General features: G+C 42.4%; 2 protein-coding genes across 2 annotated transcripts in view; both read right to left on the bottom strand.

Moving 5' to 3' along the window:
- LOC120533544 (zinc finger protein 22-like) overlaps positions 1 to 23673 on the bottom strand; it is a 35286-nt gene extending 11613 nt beyond the window's left edge. Inside the window, exons 1-2 of the mRNA XM_039760478.1 lie at positions 23565 to 23673; positions 6369 to 6828 (exon numbers count right to left, since the gene is read on the bottom strand). Of these exons, the coding sequence (XP_039616412.1) occupies positions 6369 to 6792 (424 nt within the window). The 5' untranslated portion in view covers positions 6793 to 6828; positions 23565 to 23673. The remainder of the gene's footprint in view (positions 1 to 6368; positions 6829 to 23564) is intronic.
- The window catches only part of LOC120533516 (gastrula zinc finger protein XlCGF57.1-like), a 695777-nt gene that overhangs the window by 530313 nt on the left and 141111 nt on the right, over positions 1 to 24353 (bottom strand). The gene's annotated exons all lie outside the window — the stretch shown is intronic.

Here is a 24353-nt window from a genome sequence, read left to right as displayed (position 1 = left end):
GGACGAGACAAAGGCATGGACAAGCCTCTCTGCATTCACCAGGGTAAGTGTTGGACGGAGTTTAGCAATGTTCCTGAGATGGTGAAAAGATGACTTACAGAGATGTTTAATGTGGGTGTCAAAAGTGAGTTGAGAATCCATTTTAACACCCAAGTTTAGAAGAGCCAAGCAAAATGACACCTTTTATTGCTCTTCTCTACATTCATAATGGCTAACACGGTACAACATCCTAGTACTACAAACACCCAAGTTTGTAACAAATGTAGAAAGAGGAATATTTTTTATCAGAAAAAGTGATACTGGTGATGGTAGAAGAACGAAGCTGGTGTGGTGTGCCAACCAAAATGGCTTCTGTTTTAGATCCGTTTAGCTGAAGGAAGTTGAGCCTCATCCATGCCTCTATTTCCTCCAAACAAATAGTCAGTGTAGATGTTGGCAGAGGAGCAGTAGAGGAGGTGGGAGTAGTCCTAAGATAAAGCTGAGTGTCATTGGCATAACAATGAAAAGAAAGACCATGTCTGCTAATGACACTTCCAAGGGGGAGCATATAAATGATGAAAAGGATGGGGCCCAACACAGAGCCCTGTGGAACACCACAGGTAACATTATGGGTGTGAGATTTTGCGCTGCCAAGTGTGACATACTCAGCTCTACCGGCCAAATAAGATGTAAACCAACTTTGAACAGTTCCTGAAAGTCCAATAGTGTATTGCAGACGGTGAAGAAGAATATTATGATCAATTGTATCAAAAGCAGCTGTCAGGTCAAGGAGAATGAGTAAAGAAAGAGAACCAGTATCTGCTGACATCAGAAGGTCATTTGTGACCCTGACTAGGGCAGTTTCAGTGCTATGGCCAGGGTGAAAACCAGACTGAAACTTTTCAAACAGGTTATTCACTTTCAGATGATCACGAAGTTGTACTGCAACTATTTTTCCAGAACTTTAGAAAGAAATGGAAGATTAGAGATGGGACAGAACAGGTCGGTTTTTTCAGTAGAGGTCTGATGACAGCAGTTTTTAGTGCTGAAGGAATATGGACAGCCAAAAGGGATTGGTTTATAATCCTGGTGATAAGTGTAGAAATGGCAGAAATGTTGGCCTTCAGCAAGGCTGAGGGAAAAGGGTCTAGGGAACTGGTAGACGGTTTCATTTTCCTGATGACATCCTCCACTTCTTCCCGTGTGGCAACAGAGAAGGAGCAAAGGGGCTGGACAGTCTCAGGCAGCGGGTTGACAGTTAGGGGGAACAGAATATCCATGGTAGAGAGGTTTAGGCAGATGTTATAAACCTTTTGTCTGAAAAAATTAATATGCAAATTACACCTCTCATCAGTGACCTCGGAGTGAGCACATGATGGAGGTTTAAGAAGATGATTTATAGCAGAAAAAAGTTTTTTTGGATCCCTGGAGCTATTTGTAATGATGGTAGAATAGAACCTGGACCGTGCAACCTTCAAAGCTTCTGCATACGCCCTCCTATGTTCCTTACAGGCCTGTTTGTGAACAGTCAACCCAGAAGCCTTGAGCCGCCGCTCAAGGACACGCCCAGCCGCCTTCATTTTTCGCAGCTCGCAGGTGTACCATGGTGCTGAGCACGAAAATGAGACGGACCTAGACGTTAAAGGGGCGTGAAAGTCAAGGAGACTGCTTAGAGACTGGTTGTAGAGATCCACGAGGTCAGCAACAGAGCTGGAACTGGTAAGATCAGTAGAAAGAAGTTTAAGGTCCAGGGCCAAGGCATCCACATTGATGTTCTTCAAATTTCTGAAATAAAGGCCAGAAAGGCAGTGGGAGTCGGGACTTGGGATGTGAAAGCCTCAGCGTGAGTGCCCTGGTCACTGGGGAGCCCAAGTCATGGTTAGGTGAAGCCCACCGGAGCCAGGGATCAGCGAGGTGAACAGACCAACAGGAGAAGGCAGGAAGAAGGTCAGCTGCAAGTAAGGTGGCTCCCCTGGTGCATAGCCTGGATAGGAGAAGCAGGAGAGTCACCAGTAGAAAGGCATTGTTTGAACCTCATTTTTAAAGAATTTATTTATTGGTTATAACCTCCACAATTCACAGCAATTATTGGATTATTTGAAGATTTTTGAGAAACGCTGCACTTATTTGAACACTGTTTTGATTTTGATTGCCGTTTTAATAAAGCACTTTGCACTTTTTGCACCATCCCCTTGTTACATTGTTGTGCCTCACTGTCCAGCTTATCGGTGACATTACCGACGGTGTCGGGATCAAGAGCTCCAGAAAAGGGACAGATGGGAGCATGGAGCAGAACCCGCATTGGCACAATAACTCATACCTCCACATCCCTAGAATTAGCTTAGTCACTCTTCACTGGACTTGTCTACCTCTGCTAGGTCTGTTTTGTAGCCTGGAGACTAAAACTGCACACAGTACTCCAGATGAGGCCTGCAGTGTTTTATAAAGCCTCTGCATAACCTCCTGTGACTTCTTGTACTCCACACATCAGGGCGCTAAATAACCTGACATTCTCTTAGCCTTCTTAATGACTTCTGAACTCTCTAGGAGTCAGTGGTGATAACTTCATTACAACTAATAAATCCTTCTCATAAGACTTTCCATTGTGTGTACAAGCCATACATTTTTACTTACATGTAATACTTTGCATTTACTTAAATTAAATTTCATCTTCAACAAATCTGCCCAAACCTGTATACTGTCCAAAACCCTCTATTGTGATGATTCAACAGATTCTCGATTATCTGCCAAATCCACCTACCTTGGCATCATCTAAAAACTTAAACACCTTGTTATTTTAATTCCTATCCAAATCATTTATATCATTATGCTACTCTATATCCAGAGGCTGTTCTCTTGCACTCAGCCACGTCTTACGCTATCGCACAGGAAATTGTAGGGGTCTTTGTGCATGTAGGCAACCCTAAAGAAGTTCTTACAGACCAAGAGATGCCTTTCACGTCAAAAAACATTTAGGGAAATGGCCAAGTTACTTAAAATAAAGCATTTAAAGTCTGTGGTGTATCATCCACAAACCGATGGTCTAGTAGAGAGATTTAGTCAGACACTCAAACAAATGATCCAGAAGGTGGTCAGCAAGGACAGGGTTCTCTCCTTTTGAATTGTTATAAGGTCGACAACCTCAGGGAATATTGGATATTTTAAATGAAGGATTGGAAGATGAGGCTCTTCCCTCTACCAAAATATTAGAATATATTACGCAGTTACACAATAGATTTGAGAAAATTCGACCGATATTAAAAAGCCACTGCCACAAAGATGAGTCACAGACATCATAAATGTTTAGGACTGCCACCCGTATATTGTTTCCCAGCTAAAAAACTGAGGTAAATTGAAAAGAGATGTTCACAGGTTTGAGTCCAAAATAGTTCAGATATTATGGAGGTAAAACGGCAGCTTTAAAGGCCGGAAATGGAAATGATGTCATCAGACCCGGTACCGGAAGTGATGTCATCATTGGTGCCAGAACCCAGCAGGATTATCCATGCAGTGAGATTGACAGAGACAGTCAGCGCACCCTGCTGCCCCCTGGTCTGGCGTGGTATTTCTATCATTTAGGCCATTCAGCCGTCTCCCAATCACACATGTGTGACAATATATTTATATAGCAGTGGCCCTAACACTGGCCCTTGTAGGACACTACTCTTACAACCACCCAGTTCTGATAGGGTTCCTCGCACCATAACCCTCTGCTTCCTGTGTTTAGCCAATTCTACACCCATCAGCAAACCACACCCTGAGCTTTCACTTCTTTTAGTTTAGTGACACATTATCAAATACTTTCTGAAAGTCCAGATAAATACAGTAATATCATATGTTCCACTTTGATCATATCCTTTGGTTGGTTCCTCATAGATTTCCAGCATGTTAGTAAAACGCAACCTCCCTCATCTGAATCCATGCTGACTGTTAAGTAAAATTCCTGTTCTTGCTATGTGTCACTCAATCTTTTCCTTAATAATTCCTTTTATTTATTTTCCTGTGATGCAAGTGAAGCTTGCTGACCTGTTGATACTTCCATTATATAGAAAGGGTGTTTGGGAAAATTGGATTACATTTTCCAGTTCATAAAAATTGTCCTAGTGTGCAGTGACTACTAAAATATATATATATAATATATATAATTCTTTAATGGATATATTTTAGTAGTCACTGCACACTAGGACAATTTTTATGAACTGGAAAATGTAATCCAATTTTCCCAAACACCCTTTCTATATAATGGAAGTATCAACAGGTCAGCAAGCTTCACTTGCATCACAGGAAAATGTGATAAAGGTAATTCCCCTTTATTGTTCATGCGGCAGTTTGCTTCCTCCTTGACTTTCTTTTACTCCTAAAATACTGAAAGAATGTCTTTGGCTGCAATATTTCTTTTTAACTGTCTTTTAGAGACCTCATATCTTTCCTAATGGTTGCTCTCAAATGCATTACTGTTAGCATTGGGGTTATTCAACTAAAATGACTTATTCAGATGTTCTTTTTTTATCCTTTGCAGTAACTTTTCTACTTTGTTATTTACTCACTCCAGAGATTTTGTTAATTACTTTGAATCCATCGTGCATCATATGTAAAACATTTAACTTCTTTCTGCTAACAAATAACAGTTACTTTTGCCTGTTTATTACTATGACACTGATTTGTCAGCTACTACAAAAACTTTCTCCACCCTCCGCCCCACAAACTCAAAGGTTGGCGTAAGACTGGAGCAACACCTCCTGTTGTATGAATGACAAAACAAAAACAATAAAAACACCCTTGTAAATAGAAAAAAAAGCTAACTTTTAAACTGCTTCTCTGCTCCTTAATAGCTACAAAAAAAACAAAGTGTTTAGGAGCAAAAGTCATATTTAATGCACACTCACATAGGAGGAGCACAGACTAGCACAGAACACACAGACTTTGTCACTTTATAATATAAAAATGATGTCAGCATGTCAGTACAAGTTGTTTCTCCAATCCACCGCTTCAATGTGTAATCCAAAGGTTTGACGTTTCATCCAAATACTTCTGTAAGGATGTCACAAGAACTGTAGAAGAACTGAAGAGATGTGTAAAGTTGGCAAATGTGATAAAATAATTTTGGAAGACCTGGGAGTCCATTAAAGCATAGAAAGCCATACTGTCTACAAAAATGGAGGAAACTCACTACTGGAAAGGGCAACCCACAAAGATCACAGCATGAAAGCAGAGGAGAACAGGAACCCAGACAGGCAGAGCAAAGGACCTGCAGAAGTCTCCGGGACTTAAGAAAGTCTCTGTCCATGGGTTCTTATGGAGGAAAGCGTAAGAATGTAGTTTACAGAAGGGCAACATCAAGGAAATCTAGCAAAACCATCACTGCACATCTGAAAACTTGTAAAAGATCATCATGATGTTCCAGAACAGACAATGTTCTATGAATGAATGAGACAAAAGTTGAAGTGTTTGGTCAAAACATGCAACACCATGTTTGGAGGTAATGCAAAAGTGGACATTGATACTAAAGACTCAAGGTGAACGGACCATTATGGTTTGGCTTGCATGTTTCTTCATGGCCTGGAACACAAGACATGATCAACGGTCACTGAAATGAAAATATTATCAAGAAATCTGATGGAAAAATATCAGGATAGTAGAAGATGAACAAAAGTTGAGTGATGTTACAGGACAATGAGCCCAAACACAGGAAGTAATCAAAAATATAAAGGGTTAAACATATGGTAACTGGTGTTCTGGAATGACCAGTAAGAGACACAAGATGCTGTGACCTGACCTAAAGAGAACTGATCAGAAAAGGGCGCTCAGGGATGAAGGAACTGAAAAGGTTTGGAATGAAGGAATGGGTTAAAATTCACTGCTGACCAGTAGCTACAAAAAGTTTCATTTAGGTCATTACTGTTAAAGAAGGGTCAACCAGTCTGTAAAGATGCGAGGGTCATGGAGTGGACTGTGAATGTTTAAATGATGTGTTCAGGACTGACAAGAAGCCATTTGATTGTATGTGTGTTATTACATTAGTTTAGGACAACTGAGGCTGTCTGTAATCGGAGCTTAGTTGAAGATTGGACCACATTGTTAAGATGAATTAATATGGATACCCAAGAAATTCCACAGGGATCAATACATTTGTCTTGCTCTTGGACATTTGTATAGCACTCTTTATCAAGGATAGGCTGAGGACTTTTGCATAAAGTCACTATAATGGAAGAATAGCAGACTGCTAAACCTTAAATAACAAAAGATGAAATCTCGCACTAAATTCAAACACACAATAAAATAGAAATAGAGTGAAAATACTTTAAGTTTCTCATAAAAATCACAAGACCTAACATTTCAAGCTCATAAACCCCAACCCTAAATCAAACATATTTTTATTCTGCACTTACTTTTTCCAGACTTCTTTGAAGGTGGTTGCTTATTTTTCTGAGCTCTAACAGATGTAGTTTCCACAGCCCTCTTTGGTTCAGACTCTAATGATTCAGACTTCACATTGATAGAAGGCTCTGGAGATGAACAGGGTCTGCTATGAGAAGAGTCTAACCTGGTGACCACGCCATCTTGACACCCATCATGAAGGTTGTCTTCTTTTACACTGTCCATATTTGTATGGTTATGTTTCTCAATACTGACAGACTTCTCTTCAGTTTCTTTTTCAATACCCACTGACTGTAGTTCATGGTCCTCCTCCTTGATGCTCAGACTTTCCTGTTTAAGGTAGATGGACTTCCACTCACAGTCCTCTTCCTTAATATTTACAGTTTTCTCCATGATATTTGCATCCACATCACAGGTGTCCTGTTTCTCATCCATTGAAATGTTCCAGCAAACAGCACCTTTTTCTTTTCTCTGTGAAAAGAACAGGAATTAACTTCATAAAAACTATATCCGTTATGTCTAAAGACACTTGAATATCACTATCAGGCTCTATATTATGGTTTATGTAAAGTTAGACAGTTTGTAGCATGCTGATAGTAACTCAATGATCTTTATTTCAGATTATCAGATGTGAAACAATATTGGGAGTGGAGTGAAGGTCCAACAGACTCTGAAACAAGACGACCATCTTACACAGTTGCGGGTTAGCAGTATTCACTACTTGAATTAAACATACGGGTGGCACGGTGGCGCAGTAGTAGCACTGCTGCCTCACAGTTAGGAGACCCGGGTTCGCTTCCCGGGTCCTCCCTGCGTGGTGTTTGCATATTCTCAACGTGTCTGCGTGGGTTTCCTCCGGGCGCCCGGGTTTCCCCACAATCCAAAGACATGCAGGTTAGGTGGATTGGCGATTCTAAATTGGCCCTAGTGTGTGCTTGGTGTGTGGGTGTGCTTGTGTTTGTGTGTGTCCTGTGGTGGATTGGCACCCTGCCCAGGATTGGTTTCTGCCTTGTGCCCTGTGTTGGCTGGGATTGGCTCCAGCAGACACCGTGACCCTGTGTTCGGATTCAGCGGGTTAGAAAATAGATGGATGGATGGAATTAAACATACAGTACTGCTGGAGTCCCAGAATTGTCTTATCAGTTTATATTAATGATAATAATAATAATATTTTACTTAATAGGCTCCTTTCTTAGCACTCAAGGTCACCTCACAATAAAGTTAAACAACATTAGTAAAATTAAAACAAGAGAATGATAAATCAAAAAGCAATAATTAATAAACAAAGATAACTGGCAGTAACAGTGCAAAATTCGCAATTGGTAAGCCAGTTTGAAAAGGTAAGTTTTGAGGGTAGTTTTAAAATGTGTTATTGAATCGAGCTGACAAATATGAGAGGGAAGAGAATTTCCGAGTTGAGGAGCACTATGAGAGACGTTCAAGCTCCCATAGCACTGAGTCTGACGTGTGGTACAGAAAGTTGAGCTGCAGATGAGGATCCGAGTGAGCGAGAGGAGTGTCAGTCTGTAGGAGATCAGTGAGGTTGTGAAGAGCTTTCAACGTTAAGAGCGGTATTTAGTATTGTATTCTGTAGTGAGCAGGGAGCCAGTGAAGTTGAGAGAGAAGAGGTGTAATATGTTCAGTGGATTTAGAACAGCAGGTTATTATCCTGGCAGCACAATTTTGAAGAAGTTGTAAGCGATGGATACGTTTTTTTGGGATGCCAGATAGAATAGCATTATAGTAATCTATACGTGAGGTAACTCGGGCATTAACCAATACTTCAGTACTGTGTTGCTTAAGAACAGGATGTAGTCTAGAAATGTTTCAGAGGTGGAAGATGGCAGTCCGACAAATGTTACATATATGGGAGGAATTATTTAACAATAATAATTATTATTACTACTTAAAAATTGCCAATAATAGTGTATAAATGGATATAAATAATTGCATTTAAACGATTTGCCAAAATCTGTTATATGTAAACGATATTGATGAAGGTTTGTACAAGCAGGCGCACAGGATCGTGTTAAGAAACAGAAAAGTCTGGAGGGAGGAAATTAAACTTTGCTGAAATGCGCAGCTGCAACAGGAGAAGACAAGCAAGTTAAATAAGGGGTTTGTTAGTTTAGGCTGACACGTGTAACTGATGGTGCGTAACTTCTATTTTTGTCAGTAGGTTTGACAAACCTTTTCAATTCATTAAAGGCCACCAGTCCCATCTTTACCCACTGAATCAATCGTAACTTTTGATTGTGCTATCAAATTTAATAAAACCACCTTGTTGTCACTAAAGGTTATAAAGTGCATTGTTCTGTTAAACTGTGGCCATCCCTTCTCCATTAGTAAATATCTGATTGACCCGACTTAAGCTCCTTAACTGCACCACCATAACAGGGATGGATGAGTTTCGTGTTAAAAGGAAAACATGTTTTAACTCCATAAGAAAGGGAAGAGCGGGCTCTTTTCAATTAGGAGGCCGTGTTCCTTCAATGTGAGAAGTGACATAATTCACATCTTCTATCACATTCTGATGGCCAGTGTGATTTTCTACATTGCGGTGTGCTGAGCTGTGTACATCACGTCAAGAGAGGCCGACTGAATGAACAGGCTAATTAAAAGGGCAAAATCAATTATGGGACGCACCCTGGACCCCCTAGAGTTCGTAGCTGAGGAGAGTATTAAAACAAAACTGAGTGCAATTATAAACAATGCTACACATCCTCTCTCTCAAACAGTAAAATGGAGTTCTTTCAAATCATTTTGTGTAAGTGTGTTAAGAAACACTACGGAGCTCCTTTATACCAACAAAAATACATCTGCATAATACCTCGCGCTGACTGTGTCAGCCAATTCAGAAATTTTCTTTCTTTTAATTTTTTCTTGCTTCATAGTCATTCTGGTGTTTGTTCAGACCAAAGTGTGTGTGTGTGTTTATTTACTTATCTATCTACCTTTTTAATTTTTTTTTAAAGAATTTCTGTAACTTCTACCTTGTGACAAATAAAATTCCGCTAAGTCTATTCTATCTATTGCTGATCACTGGATTTTCTTAATCTGTTTATTTAAATTGGTGCGCCGATTTTTAATTTTATTGGGTACAACTTCAGAAGAGTGACTTTGATACAACATGTATGTCACTTGAGCCAGTTAGTGAGGGACGTCATGGTGGTCAGCTTAATAATTAGGGAGTTTGGAGGCAGGTGGACATACAGCTGACATCGCAGAGTGGAGGTGAGACTTGTGCTGGTATTTCTTAAGAGGGAAGCATTTCGTGTGTAAGGCGATTATTGTGCTGTGAGAAAGACACCCACCGTGTGGACTGACTGAGGGGGCAGGATAGAGGTAAACGTTTGAGCTGGTGGTGGTTTTTAAATAGATTTTATGATCTTGGGTTTACTTTGTTTTGGGAGGTAGATCTTGCTGATTGAGTTCAAGAGCTGGTGCTGTTATTGTCTCAGTGAGCAATAAAGAGGCAAATCTTAGCCCTATTTAATAATTAATCTAAAAATCGATTATCGAATAGCGATATGCTTTTATGTTATGTTTAACAGTGGCTGTTGTTGGCCTCTGTTTCCTCAAATTGCGATTATTTATTGAATTAATGTATTTACCAGCTTTCTGTTGGTCAGTTGAAGGTGGCATTTGGAGTTGTAAATCAATCTGCACCACTTTCTCCTTAATCTTTGTTAAATGAGCTTGGACTGTAGGAATACACGGTAAGTAATGAAAATGTAGAGTAGGAGGCGGGGACAATGTGACAGAACGATGTGAAGTAGAAAATGGACTCAAAAACGTGAACTGGAGACACACACACACTGATGATTGAATAGAAAAGACACGTGGACGGCCACAGGGGGATTGACTCAAGTAAAGTTCGGTGCTGGACTGGAGGTCACGCTGCTCGCCCCTCATGTGCAGTAACTCTGAGTTGAGTGAATGAGAATTTACATATCCATAAAACGGTATCTCCAAACCCTGAGCACTTATCTTTGTTTGTCTCTCCATTTTCAAATTCTTAACGTGAAGACTTTTCAGCGAAACTTCGCACTCTTAAATAACCTTGCAGTTTTTATATAACTTAATATGAATCAATTTACAGTCATCACCATACTTTAATAATTGTTGTAATGTTAATTTACCCATTCACAGAGATTTAAACTTGATGCGATTTACAAGCCACACACCCTAATAATACACACTCTACAGTCTCTAGCTGATTACGTGATCTACACACTCCAGACTGGTGCTGCCTTGTCTTGAACTGTGTATAATTTAACCTAAAATGCCCAAACCTGATGCGTGTTAATATCATTTCTTCTCTTCTTGTTCTGCCCCCTTTTCCTACGAATCTCACTCTGCTTTCGACTCTGCACATATGCCTTCCCTTACTGTCAGTGTTCCACATGATTTGCCACATCTCATCGATTTTCAGGAGTGTCATTCTGTTAACTTCTGATTCACTGAATGTTAATTCTAATTCAATAATATAAGGTGTTTAGTTGCTTTTATTGCCAAATCAACAATTTTGTTTCCTTGGACTCCTTTATGTGCTAGGACCCATAAAAAACTAGCATATCAACTCAAATTCTCTAACTGATATAATATTTGAAGTACTATGGCAGATCAGTTTGAATTCGCTCTGCTACACCACAAATTTCAAAGATGTCCACCTGGAGCACATCAGAGAGGCTGAGAGACACGGCACAGATCAGTCACACGCACACACTCACACACACACACGGGACACTCCAAGGTGAGCGCAGTTAGTATTCATTGATTCAAACTCTGTAGTTGAAATACTATACTGCGCATGTAAAGTGTAATGTGACTAAAAGTACATGAGGCACAACTAAATACAGCTGTAGTTCAAAATGAAACAGCGCCTGGACATCACTTTACCTGCCTCGTGGTGAAAAGAAAACCCGGCGAGTTTTATAGAGGTTGACATTAAAGGCCCACTTCAGTGCTAAAGCTAAAGAGCAGTGCAGATTAACACAGCTCTCTATGTGAATTCAAGGGAGGTGCAACTATGGACATGTAAACGTCAAAATCTCCACTTGCTGCAGGGACATCAAACTGTTGGCCATAAGTCAGCATCGCTATTACTTGCCCAGAGAGTTTGGACATGTCATTGTTATTATTGTTTACATCACTCCTCGGGCGGACGTGGAGATAGCAGCTGACATCATCCATTCTGATGTTGCTAAACTACAAACACAGTACCCCAAGGCGCTTGTGCTAATCTATGGAGATTTTAACCATGTGACGCTGGACAAAACAATTACCTGCCTTCTCCCAGCATGTGGATTGTAACATCCGGGGAAATAGGACTACTGACCTACTGTATGCAAACGTTAAAGATGCATACAGCGCCACCCAGCTGCCTGCGCCTTGGAAGGCAGATCATAACCTGGTCCTGCTTTAGCCTCATTACAAACCAAGAGTGAGGGAGCTACCTACAACCACACGCTCATTCAGGAAGTGGTCCACTGAGGCAGAAGAGGCTCTGAGAGACTGCTTTGGGACTACGGACTGGGCTATCCTGCAAGGGTCACATAGTAAGAACATTGAGGACGTTGTTGACTGCACTACTGACTACATCAACATCGTGAAGGACATTGTAGTTCCAGTAAGAACAGTACGCTGCTATCCTAACAACAAGCCAGGGAATACAAGTGACATCAAGGGCCTTTTGAACCAGAAAAAAAGGGCTTTTAAAGCTGTGATCAGCATGCAGAAAAAAATCCTAGTCCAGCTCAGGGCAGTGAAGGAGCAGTACAGGAGAAAACTGGAGCAAAAGTTACAGAATAACAGCATGAAGGAAGTGTGGGATGGGATGAAGATCATCACAGGGTGCAGCTCAAAGCGGGGTGCCACCATCGAGGGAGATGTGGAGAGAGCAAACCTGATGAACAACTTCTTTTAACAGGTTTGACCACCATAACCCACTCCCACTCTCACCTCAGAGTACTGCACCTTCCATCCATCCTTCTGCTGATACCAGAATATGACAGTTTCCCCCCCAACCACAATTACAGCAGCCCAGGTAAGCAGAGAGCTGAGAAGACTTCATACCAGCAAAGCAGTGGGTCCAGATGGTGTATTGCCACGACTGCTGAAGGCTTGTGCATTGGAGCTGGGGAGTCCTGTACAGCGCATCTTCAACCTGAGCCTGGAACAAGGGAGAGTCCCGAGGCTTTGGAAAACATTTTGCATCACCCCAGTCCCAAAGGTATCATGTACTGGTGAGCAGAATCACTTACGGCCTGTCACTCTGACGTAGCATTTGATGAAAACCATGGAGCGGCTGCTGCTTCACTACCTGAGGCTACAGGTCCGCCATGCCCTCGACCCTCTGCAGTTCGCATACCAGGAGAAGGTGGGAGCAGAGGATGCCATCATCTACATGCTAAACTGATCCCTCTCCCACTTGGACAGAGTCAGTGGTGCTGTAAGAATTATATTTCTGTACTTCTCTAGCGCCTTCAGCACCATCCAACCTCTGTTCCTTAGGGAGAAGCTGACAGAGATGGGAGTAGATTCATACCTGGTGGTACAGACAGACCTCAGTACGTGCGTCTCGGGAACTGCCGCTCTGACATTGTGGTCAGCAGCACAGGAGCGCCGCAGGGGACTGTACTTACTCGGGTCCTGTTTAGCCTATATACTGTACATCGGACTTCCAGTACAACTCGGAGTCCTGCCACGTGCAAAACTTCGCTGATGACACTGCTATCGTGGGCTGCATCAGGAGTGGGCAGGAGGAGGAGTATAGGAACCTAATCAAGGACTTCGTTAAATGGTGTGACTGAAACCATCTACAACTGAAAACCAGCAAAACCAAGGAGCTGGTGGTGGATTTTAGGAGGACCAGGCCCCTCAAGAACCCCGTAAACATCAGAGGTGACTGTGTGCAGAGGGTGCAGACCTATAAATAGCTGGGAGTGCAGCTGAATGATGAATTGGACTGGACTGCCAATACTGATGCTCTGGGCAAAAGAGGACAGAGCCGACTATACTTCTTTAGAAGGCTGGCATCCTACAACATCTGCAATAAGATGCTAAAGATGTTCTATCAGAAGAGGGACGCCTCATGCCTGGACAAACTGGTGAGGAAGGCAGGCTCTATTGTAGGAACAGAGCTGGACAGTTTGACATCTGTGGCAGAGCAATGGGAGCTGAGCAGACTCCTGTCAATCATGGTGAATCCACTGAACAGTATCATCTCCAGACAGAGCAGCAGCTTCAGCGAGAGACTACTGTCACCATCCTGCTCCACTGATAGACTGGGCAAATCGTTTCTCCCCCATACTATGCGACTCTTCAATTCCACGCGGGGGGGTAAAAGTTAACATTATACAAAGATACTGTCTGTTAAACCTGCATTTTTATCACTCTTTAAATTAATATTGTTTTTTTATGAGTATGCTGCTGCTGGATTATGGGAATTTCCCCTTGGGGATTAATAAAGTATCTATGGACCTGTTATCAGAAAAACCTCTGCCTTTACCAGTAACATCCCTCCATTGTGAACACTTCTTCAAGGTCCGAATAGGCGATCAGTAAAAAGTTGTCTTAGTCACAGCACAGTATAATACCAAAACATTTCTTTAAATAAAAATGATGGTTCTCCTGTCTCTATCATTCCTAACCAATCTTCCTGTTACAGGAGCACAATCCCAGTCACCAAAACAATTACCATGCCCCCCCCCCCTTTAATCAGTCAATCAATGAAAGAACAAATTCAAAGTAATTACTTTAATATTTAATCATTTAAACCCATCAACCTGCAATCATTAGCCATAGCAACAATCAAAATTGTCAGTCAAACATTTTGATTTGTTACCCATTTGAAACGAGGTGTTTACTTTTGATAAATCTTTACAAGTCAATGAAAAGAGGCAAAGGGGTGGGGCAGGAGGGGTTCTTTATGAGAAGAGAGAACTATGGCGAGAGAGCAGTTGTGACCCGTAATACTAAAGCTCTTCTTTGCAGTATTAAGCATTCTAACAGTCAGCATTTATAAGAGGTATAATTTAGAGTTGTGTTTCTTGACCCTAAGTATTATTCAGGGAATCATTTCAAATGTATTGATGACCTACAAACATTCATTTCGCCTGACATTTACATCATGCACAGTTCAAATGAAGCTCGTTGGATAAGGATTTGAAACGCCAAGCGGACAAGCTCAGTGGAAATAATGCACCTCGTGGTTTGAAGCACTGAGCAGACATGTGCAGTTCAAAGCCATATAGTGCTGTACGGTACTTTGTAACAGGTCTACCAAACATTTGATATTTAGCCCTCTAGTGATATTTTCTAATTTGTATTGATATTACACACTTCGGTTGAGTTCACTGACAGACTGGAATGAAAATTCAGGTAGTTGCTGGCAATTAATATTTGTTATTGGTTTGAAATAATTTAGTTTGTCTGATACTTTAGGTCAAAGATAATTATATTATTTTACATTATATATTATACATATTAAGAGTTTCACTGTAAAATTTATTAAATTTTGTATTCGAGTAGTTGGAGACACTGATGTCATTATAAATTAGAGCTGGCCTCGGTACGACAGGCTGGTGTAAGAAATACGGGTGAGATAAAATCCAAACAACAGTAGACACGATCAGATGTCTGGCCACGGGAGGTGCCACTATTAACTCCACAGTGGTACAACTTTGCTTTTGTAAACTCTCCTTTCCAAATATCGAAGAATTAACTTCAAACGTAATCTGACTTCAGAAAGTACTTTAATTCATGTTGCTGTGGTTTGTAAACAAAACTATATACATACATTAAGTCACAACGCTACATACAAATACACCTTTTAAATACTCTGCAAGTGTAAGTTTAACAAACATTTGAACCTCTTTGTATCAAATTATCTAAGATTGACTTGCTTTTCCGCAAGGACGCACAGCATTAATGGCTCAAGTTATAAGAGAAAATGACAAACAATTCTCACAATGTGCAGCTAGTAAAAAAAGGAATGAATGACATACGAAGCCTGAACTATCACCTGGAAATATATAAAAGAAAAGTTCTACAAGTGTTTCTTATATTCTGCCATTAGAGGTTGCAATTTAACCTGACAAAGGACTTTCTGACAGTCATAATTTATATTGTAGATAAACGTAACATAAACTACTGTCAATTGTGCTTAAATGTGTGTTTTCATTTCTGATCGCTGTACAGCAGTTCCCTTTAAGAACAAATCACAATCAATTGTTTCAGCCAAGCAGCGCCTTCCAACCATCCAACACGACAGTGTGAACCTTCACTGTTATAGATGAGCACTTCATTGAAGTATTGTTTAAAGTTTCTGTTTAGTATAACGGATGGCTTACTTAATTTTTAAATCAATCTGGAAATGCACACACTTACCGCTTAAATTATATACAGTAGTGAACTGCTAACATTTACAGTGTTCATTTTTGAAAGTTGTAATTTTTACTCGTCCCAGTTATTATGCATTATAATTCCTCAGTATCGCATATTATTCATCACTACTCACAAGTTCCGCTTCATTGAGATTCTGCCTCTTATGCTGTAAATGAAAACATTTTAAAGGGAGAGTTTATTGAACTGACTGTGGCAGACTTTTGATCTTCTTAAAATTATGTAATTTTTGTGTTATTGACAATAATTATTAGATCAAAAATCAATGAGTCTGTGACTTTGTGTGGACTGTGTTGTAATTGTTTTCATGACATAATCTCAGTACAGAGAGTATGTGACGTTAATGTATTCACTCCTAAATGATAACTCAAAAAGTGGGGCGAACATGGAGGATGACCTCCCCAGGGATCTTAGGTACGACTACGGGTGCCTGAAGGATGACGGGAGGAGTTCCGACCTCGGATAACCTGGCTGCACTTTGTTGATATATATATATATTTTAGATGACTGTAACAGGAACACTTTTTAAAATCCCTGTTCAAGGTTAAATTCCGTATGTCAGAGTATACTTACAATTTGTGTACTTTTCTAGAAGAGGCCCTGCTAATTTCCACATGACACCACGTCGCATATCGCATTGCCGTGGTATTGTCATGAATTATGAATTGCACTCTTTAAATAGATTATTTCATTATATTTTGATAAAGTCCGTGTGTTACCTTGCAAAAATTAAGTTGAATACTGTAATGAGAAAATCTGGTGTATGTTAGCATTATATTTGTTAAATTCACGTGCAAGTATACACTGTCCACACATACCGGTAACAGCGTTTGACGTAAACAGCATCGTGTGGGGTTGGTCAGCCCTAAGCCCCGCACACCTCTAAGGCCGCTTCCGCAAGCAATTGCCACGTGCTTGTTGCTGTCTCTGTATGTCGCTAATGTAATTGTTTACAGACACGTTTATTACACACCCTGACTTTCCACAGTCTGGCTAATATCCCTAATGAATGTGTGCGACTTATTTTTGTCTTGCTGATCGGACATAAAAACACAGTGAAAAGGCACAAGGTGAGCAGACAGTAACGTGCCACCCTGAAGGGGGTGCATGTGAGCCCAACAGGTGCTCGTTGCTGCTGTTCTTCTACGCAGTCCAACCGACTGCCAAAATGGAAGATTAAGACTTAAAACTAAAGGAAAATAAGGAGGACTTTTAGAAGAAAGTGACAAAGATTTTTGTGGAGGTTATGGGCATGGACTTCATGTACAAATAAAGGTAAGACCATAAACGGTTTCATCCATCCATTCTCTTCCGCTTATCCGAGGTCGGGTCGCGGGGGCAGCAGCTTAAGCAGAGAGGCCCAGACTTCCCTCTCCCCGGCCACTTCTTCCAGCTCTTCCGGGAGAATCCCAAGCGTTCCCAGGCCAGCCGGGAGACATAGTCCCTCCAGCGTGTCCTGGGTCTTCCCCGGGGCCTCCTCCCGGTTGGACGTGCCCGGAACACCTCACCAGGGAGGCGTCCAGGAGGCATCCTGATCAGATGCCCGAGCCACCTCATCTGACTCCTCTCGATGCGGAGGAGCAGCGGCTCTACTCTGAGCCCCTCCCGGATGACTGAGCTTCTCACCCTATCTTTAAGGGAAAGCCCAGACACCCTGCGGAGGAAACTCATTTCAGCCGCTTGTATTCGCGATCTCGTTCTTTCGGTCACTACCCATAGCTCATGACCATAGGTGAGGGTAGGAAGGTAGATCGACTGGTAAATTGAGAGCTTTGCCTTACGGCTCAGCTCCTTTTCACCACGACAGACCGATGCAGAGCCCGCATCACTGCGGATGCCGCACCGATCCGCCTGTCGATCTCACGCTCCATTCTTCCCTCACTCGTGAACAAGACCCCGAGATACTTGAACTCCTCCACTTGGGGCAGGATCTCTCCCCCAACCCTGAGAGGGCACTCCACCCTTTTCCGGCTGAGGACCATGCTCTCGGATTTGGAGGTGCTGATTCTCATCCCAGCTGCTTCACACTCAGCTGCGAACCGATCCAGAGAGAGCTGAAGATCACGGCCTGATGGAGCAAACAGGACAACATCATCTGCAAAAAGCAGTGACCCAATCCTGAGTCAACCAAACCGGCCCCTTCAACACCCTGGCTGCGCCTAGAAATTCTGTCCATAAAAGTTATGAACAGAATCGGTGACAAAGGGCAGCCCTGGCGGAGTCCAACTCTCACTGGAAGCGGGCTCGACTTACTGCCGCAATGCGGACCAAGCTCTGACACCGGTTGTACAGAGACCGAACAGCTCTTATCAGGGGTCCAGTACCCCATACTCCCGAGCACCCCCACAGGATTCCCGAGGGACACGGTCGAATGCCTTTTCCAAGTCCACAAAACACATGTAGACCGGTCGGGCAAACTCCCATGCACCCTCCAGAACTCTGCTAAGGGTGAAGAGCTGGTCCACTGTTCCACGACCAGGACGAAAACCACACTGTTCCTCCTGAATCCGAGGTTTGACTATCCGACGGACCCTCCTCTCCAGAACCCCCGAATAGACTTTTCCAGGGAGGCTGAGGAGTGTGATCCCTCTATAGTTGGAACACACCCTCCGTCCCCTTTTAAAGAGGGGACCACCACCCGGTCTGCCAATCCAGAGGCACTGTCCCTGATGTCCATGCGATGTTGCAGAGACGTGTCAACCAAGACAGTCCTACAACATCCAGAGCCTTAAGGAACTCGGCGATCTCATCCACCCCCGGGCCCTGCCACCAAGGAGTTTTTTGACCACCTCGGTGACTTCAGTCCCAGAGATGGGAGAGCCCACCTCAGAGTCCCCAGGCTCTGCTTCCTCATTGGAAGGCATATTAATGGGATTGAGGAGGTCTTCGAAGTACTCCTCCCACCGACCCACAACGCCCGAAGTCGAGGTCAGCAGCGCACCATCCCCACTATATACGGTGTTGACACTGCACTGCTTCCCTCCTGAGACGCCGGACGGTGGACCAGAATCTCCTCGAAGCCGTCCAAAGTCGCTCTCCATGGCCTCCAAACTCCTCCCATGCCCGAAGTTTTGCCTCAGCAACAACGAAGCGCGTTCGCTTGGCCTGCCGGTACCTATCAGCTGCCTCCAGAGACCCACAGGACAAAAAAGTCCTATAGGACTCCTTCCTCCTTCTTAAACGGTTTCAAATTTTAGAAAAATAAAAAAGGGATCAGACTAAGAAAAAAAAAAAATCTAATATTTAAAAACTCAATTTTAACCTTAAATAATACATTATTTTGTTTTTCTTGAATAGTCTGTAGTAAAATTGTTAAAAGCTTTCAAAAACAACAAAATATTTCAATTAAGGTCATAAATTAAATCCTTTTTTTTGTACACCACTCTATACGTTCATTTGTATTGAATGAGTATTGATTGTGGAACTTCAAAGGCAAATTTATAACACATGGAGGGTGAGGAGCAAATGCACTCTTTCTCTGCTATAAATGTCATGTTCCACCTTAGCCAAATATGTTCCTTATATGTATGAGTAAAGAATGCTGGTGAGATATGAAACATAACCAGTAGTTAATGTGCATTATGGACTACTCTATTAGGTTCATACATTTGTAATTCTCACTCTGAAGGAGTCAGTGCCTCACCAGCCATGAACCTCACTGCACTGTTGATGGCACCGATGCTGTTTTGAATACATTTGTAATGAGTTCCACAGCATACACTTTTAATCGCATTGGATTTTGGAAATCAACAATACGTATCAGCTACAGATCTGAAAATCACTACTAAAAACGTTTAACACTAGAATTACCAGAGCCTACGAAAAAACTCGTAAATCCATCCCACCTTAAATCACTTCTTAAAATCGTTCACAGCTCTCCACCAGCGTCTTTTGTCATCTATAAAAATCAGGCTGCAAGCAGCCGGCTATTCCATCCCCCCACCAACTTAGAACGTGCACAAACTTCTCCCAGCTCATGCCTTGATTGATTTTCTGGGAGTGAAGTGGAGTTTTAGAGTGGAAATAATAGATTGTTGTTTGGAACACACGCATTTTGTGTCTGTTTTGTTTCTACAGTAATCTGTGTAAAAACATTGTTAAAACAGAAACGTTTTTTATATTCTACTAGTAGATGACAAAATGTAGGCATAAATCATATAATGTATGAAGCCTGAAGTATCCAAGAAATACTTTCACAAAAGATACGAATCTAACACAACAATTGCGCTTTTATTCAAAAATATAACTGCAGAAACAAAAAGCCGCCTTAACATGCGACACTGACACCCATTTATTTATTACGACTGCCTCCATGGCTCAATAGAATCAGCTGCCGACTGGGAATCAAAAGGTTGCGAGTTCGATCCTGCACCACTCCGTTTTGAGAAGTAAACTGCTCTTAGTCTTACTATTTTAGAATAAAAACATATATTTGATTTTAGTCTGTAACAGCCGTTGTAATTTCATCTACTAGTTGAATATAAAAAATGTTTCTGTTTTAACAATGTGTTTACACAGATTACTGTAGAAACAGAACAGACATGAAATGCATGTGTTTCAAACAACGATCTATTATTTCCACTCTAAAACTTCACTCCCAGATACTCAATCAAGGCATGAGCTGTGAGAAGTTTGTGCACGTTCTGGGGGGATGGAATAGCCGGCTGCTTGCAGCCTGTCTTTTATCAGCACATTTAGATGACAAAAGACGCTGGTGGAGAGCTGTGAACGATTTTAAGAAGCGATTTAAGGTGGGAAGGATTTACGAGTTTTTTCGTAGGCTCTGGTAATTCTAGTGTTAAGGGAAAGCCCAGACACCCTGCGGAGGAAACTCATTTCAGCTGATTGTATTTGCGATCTCGTTCTTTCAGTCACTACCCATAGCTCATGACCATAGGTGAGGGTAGAAACGTAAATCGACTGGTAAACTGAGAGCCTTGCCTTACGGCTCAGCTCCTTTTTCACCACGACAGATCGATGCAGAGTCCGAATCACTGCAGACGCCACACCGATCCGCCTGTCGATCTCACGCTCCATTCTTCCCTCACTCTTCCCTGAGGGGGCATTCCACCCTTTTCCAGCCGAGGACCATGGTCTTGGATTTGGAGGTGCTGATTCTCATCCCAACCGCTTCACACTCAGCTGCGAACCGATCCAGAGAGAGCTGAAGATCACAGCCTGATTGAGCAAACAGGACAACATCATCTGCAAAAAGCAGTGACCCAATACTAAGTCCACCAAACCGGACCCCCTCAACACCCTGGCTGCACCTAGAAATTCTATCCATAAAAGCTATAAACAGAAAGGATGACAAAGGGCAGCCCTGGCAGAGTCCAACTCTCACTGGAAACGGGCTCGACTTACTGTCGACAATGCGGACCAAGGTCTGACACCGGTTGTACAGGGACCGAACAGCCCTTATAGGGGATCCGGTACCCCATACTCCCAGAGCACCACCAACAGGATTCTCCGAGAGACATGGTCGAACACCTTTTCCAAGTCCACAAAACACATGTAGACTGGTTGGGCAAACTCCCATGCACCATCCAGGATTCTGCTAAGGGTGTAAAGTTGGTTCACTGTTCCGCGACCAGGACGAAAACCACACTGTTCCTCCTGAATCCGAGGTTCGACTATCCGACGGACCCTCATCTCCAGGACCCCCAAATAGACTTTTCCAGGGAGGTTGAGGAGTCTGATCCCTCTGAAGTTGGAACACACCCTCCGGTCATCTTTTTAAAGAGGGGGACCGCCACCATGTCCATGCGATATTGCAGAAACGTGTCAACCAAAACAGTCCTACAACATCCAGAGCCTTGAGGAACTCCGGGCATATCTCATCCACCCCCGGGGCCCTGCAACCAAGGAGTTTTTTGACCACCTCAGTGACCTCAGACCCAGAGATGGAGGAGCCCATCTCCGAATCCCCAGGCTCTGCTTCCTCATTGGAAGGCATGTTAGTTGGAATGAGGAGGCCTTCGGAGTACTCCCCCCACTGACCCACAGCGTCCCAAGTCAAGGTCAGCAGCGCACCATCCCCACTATATACGGTGTTGACACTGCACTGTTTCCCCCTCCTGAGACGCCGGACGGTGAAGCAGAATCTCTTTGAAGCTGTCCGAAAGTCGTTCTCCATGGCCTCTCCAAACTCCTCCCATGCCTGAGATTTTTTGGACAGTTGGGAGACAGGGGCGATGCGAGATTGCGTTGGTAAGGACATGTGCAGAGGAGAGATGCTGGGTATATTGGGAGAAGGATGCTAAGGATAGAGCTGCCAGGGAAGAGGAAAAGAGGAAGGCCCAAGAGAAGGTTTATGGATATGGTGAGAGAGGTCATGCAGGTGATGGGTGTAACAGAACAAGATGACAAGGACAGAAAGATATGGAAGAAGATGATCTGCTGTAGCAAACCCTAACGGAAGCAGCCAAAAGAAGAAGAATTTTGCAAAACCCAGCTAATGAGCCGAGATGATCCCTGACAGCACCATCAGAAGCTATTTGTCCAAATAGTCTTACTCTAATTGAGAATCAAAAAATTTACGGTCATCCAATGTTTGACATCATCATAACATTTATTCAGTGAATTTAAGGACACCTTATTCATAGTAAAAATGAAATGCCATATTTGCGAAATTTGAACACAAGAGGTATTAAATACAAAGAAAACAACAAAGGACCCAGAATAGACCTCTGTGGAACACCATATTTCAAACGAGCAGTAGAGGTAAAGACAGACTTGTTACCAACTGAAAAAGTCCTATTAGTGAAATAAGATTTGAACCAAGCTAGTGCACCCCCTCGGATTCCTAGCCACTTATCCAGCCTTGACGATATGTTATGATTGATGGTATCAAAGGCTGCAGTCAAATCCAAAAGCACTAAAACTGTCGAGACCCCAGAGTCAGCTGAAAGTAAAGTATCACTAACAGCCCTGAGTAAAGCGGTTTCAGTGCTGTTGTAACTTTTAAAACCGGACTGAAAAACTTCTTGACCACCATTACAATCCAAAAAGATCTGAAGCTGCTGCAAAACAACTTTCTCAATTATTTTAGATAGGAAAGGTAGTCGAGAAATCGGTCTAAAATTATTGAAGTCATCCTTATTAAGGTTTGTTTTTCAGTATGGGCTTAACCACTGCATGTTTAAAATAGGCAGGCACAGTTCCAGTGGTATGAGATAAATTAATAATATGTAATATATGTGGTGCGAGTGTATTTAATGATCCTCTCCATAACCGTATTAGAATAATAACTAGACAAAAAGTAACCTTAAATGCATTTATAATGTTTATAAACGAAGGAGACACTGGTTCAAACTGGTCTAGCACGGCATTACAGTAAAGAGGAGCTGCTGGTGGACTTCAGGCCAGCCAAAGACCCTCCAAGACCAATCGCCATTAGGGAGGAGAACACAGAAATGTGCAGAGCTACGAGTACCTGGGGGTTCACATAAACAACAAACCGGATGGTCTGATAACACAGTGGCGCAGGTTAAGAAGGGCCACAGCACACCGAACAGCCTAAAGAGACTCCGGGCTTTTGATGTAGAAAGCAAATTGCTTCTGGGTGCTTAAAAGTAAAAACGGGACTCGACTCGTTAAGTGAATCAGAGACACAAACACTTATGAACGGCGACAGAACCGGGGATGGCGTTCACAGGAGGATTCACAAAGAAGGCTGTTGGGCAGAAGAACACTAACGAGCCGTGCGCCTCTCACTCAAGTCTCATGCGGTAATCCAAGTGGGGCGAATTAAAAACTCACACGTCCGTAACGTGTGCCCCCAAACTCAGATTACTTACCTTCTGTCTGTCGGCGATGGAGAACTTTCTAACCTCGTTGAAACTCCCGCCTCACACAACAGTCTTTCTCTCGTACCGTTGTCGCTACAATGCGGGGAGACAGCTTGGCTTCAGTAACCGTCGCCCTGGATGACGTCAGCCGTACGCGACCATAGCTACACGTGACAGTTTGGTAAACAGTTGAAGGACAAATTAAAATGTCGACTGTGCGCCGGGAAACTTAACCTCTGTTCTATCTTATCACGCCATCTGTCGAGGAGGTCAGTCTAGGATTACTATGCATGTTCACAACCTTTTGATTACGAATATTTTGGGAGGGGCGGAAGGTCAAAAGACTTGAGATTTATGCGTGTGCGTGCAACTTTCATCAGTCTCAGAGCGCGCAGGACTCGGATCGCGAGTTTACAGCATGGAGGGACAAATAAATTAATAAAGGAGCCGCAGCGAGTCGCCCGAGTCACGTTAATGCGCCGATGACTGTTAAAACTGAACTGGCGACGGTCGTCTAATCGTTAGATGAAAATATCGCAAATGTTAAAAATAAAAATGGTCAGATACAATTTTAACTACTGTAGCAAAGGACATTTGCAAAACTAAATAATTCGACAAAATGCGTTTATACATAATCCATATATACTTGCCATAATCAGTGAGTGTACAAGTTTCTGCATAGTTAAATGAAAATGTGTGCGTGTAATTTTATTTATTTATTTATTTATTTTTTTGGTTATATAAGACTCAGAACCTTTGCTGATTTACTGACTAGGTTTCTGGATTGTGTTTTGTGCT

The sequence above is a fragment of the Polypterus senegalus genome, chromosome 8 (assembly GCF_016835505.1).
Source record: "Polypterus senegalus isolate Bchr_013 chromosome 8, ASM1683550v1, whole genome shotgun sequence".
In the NCBI taxonomy this organism is placed as follows: Eukaryota; Metazoa; Chordata; class Cladistia; order Polypteriformes; family Polypteridae; genus Polypterus; species Polypterus senegalus.
The sequence above is the reverse complement of the archived record's forward strand: the minus strand, read 5'-3'. Positions and strand labels throughout refer to the sequence as shown.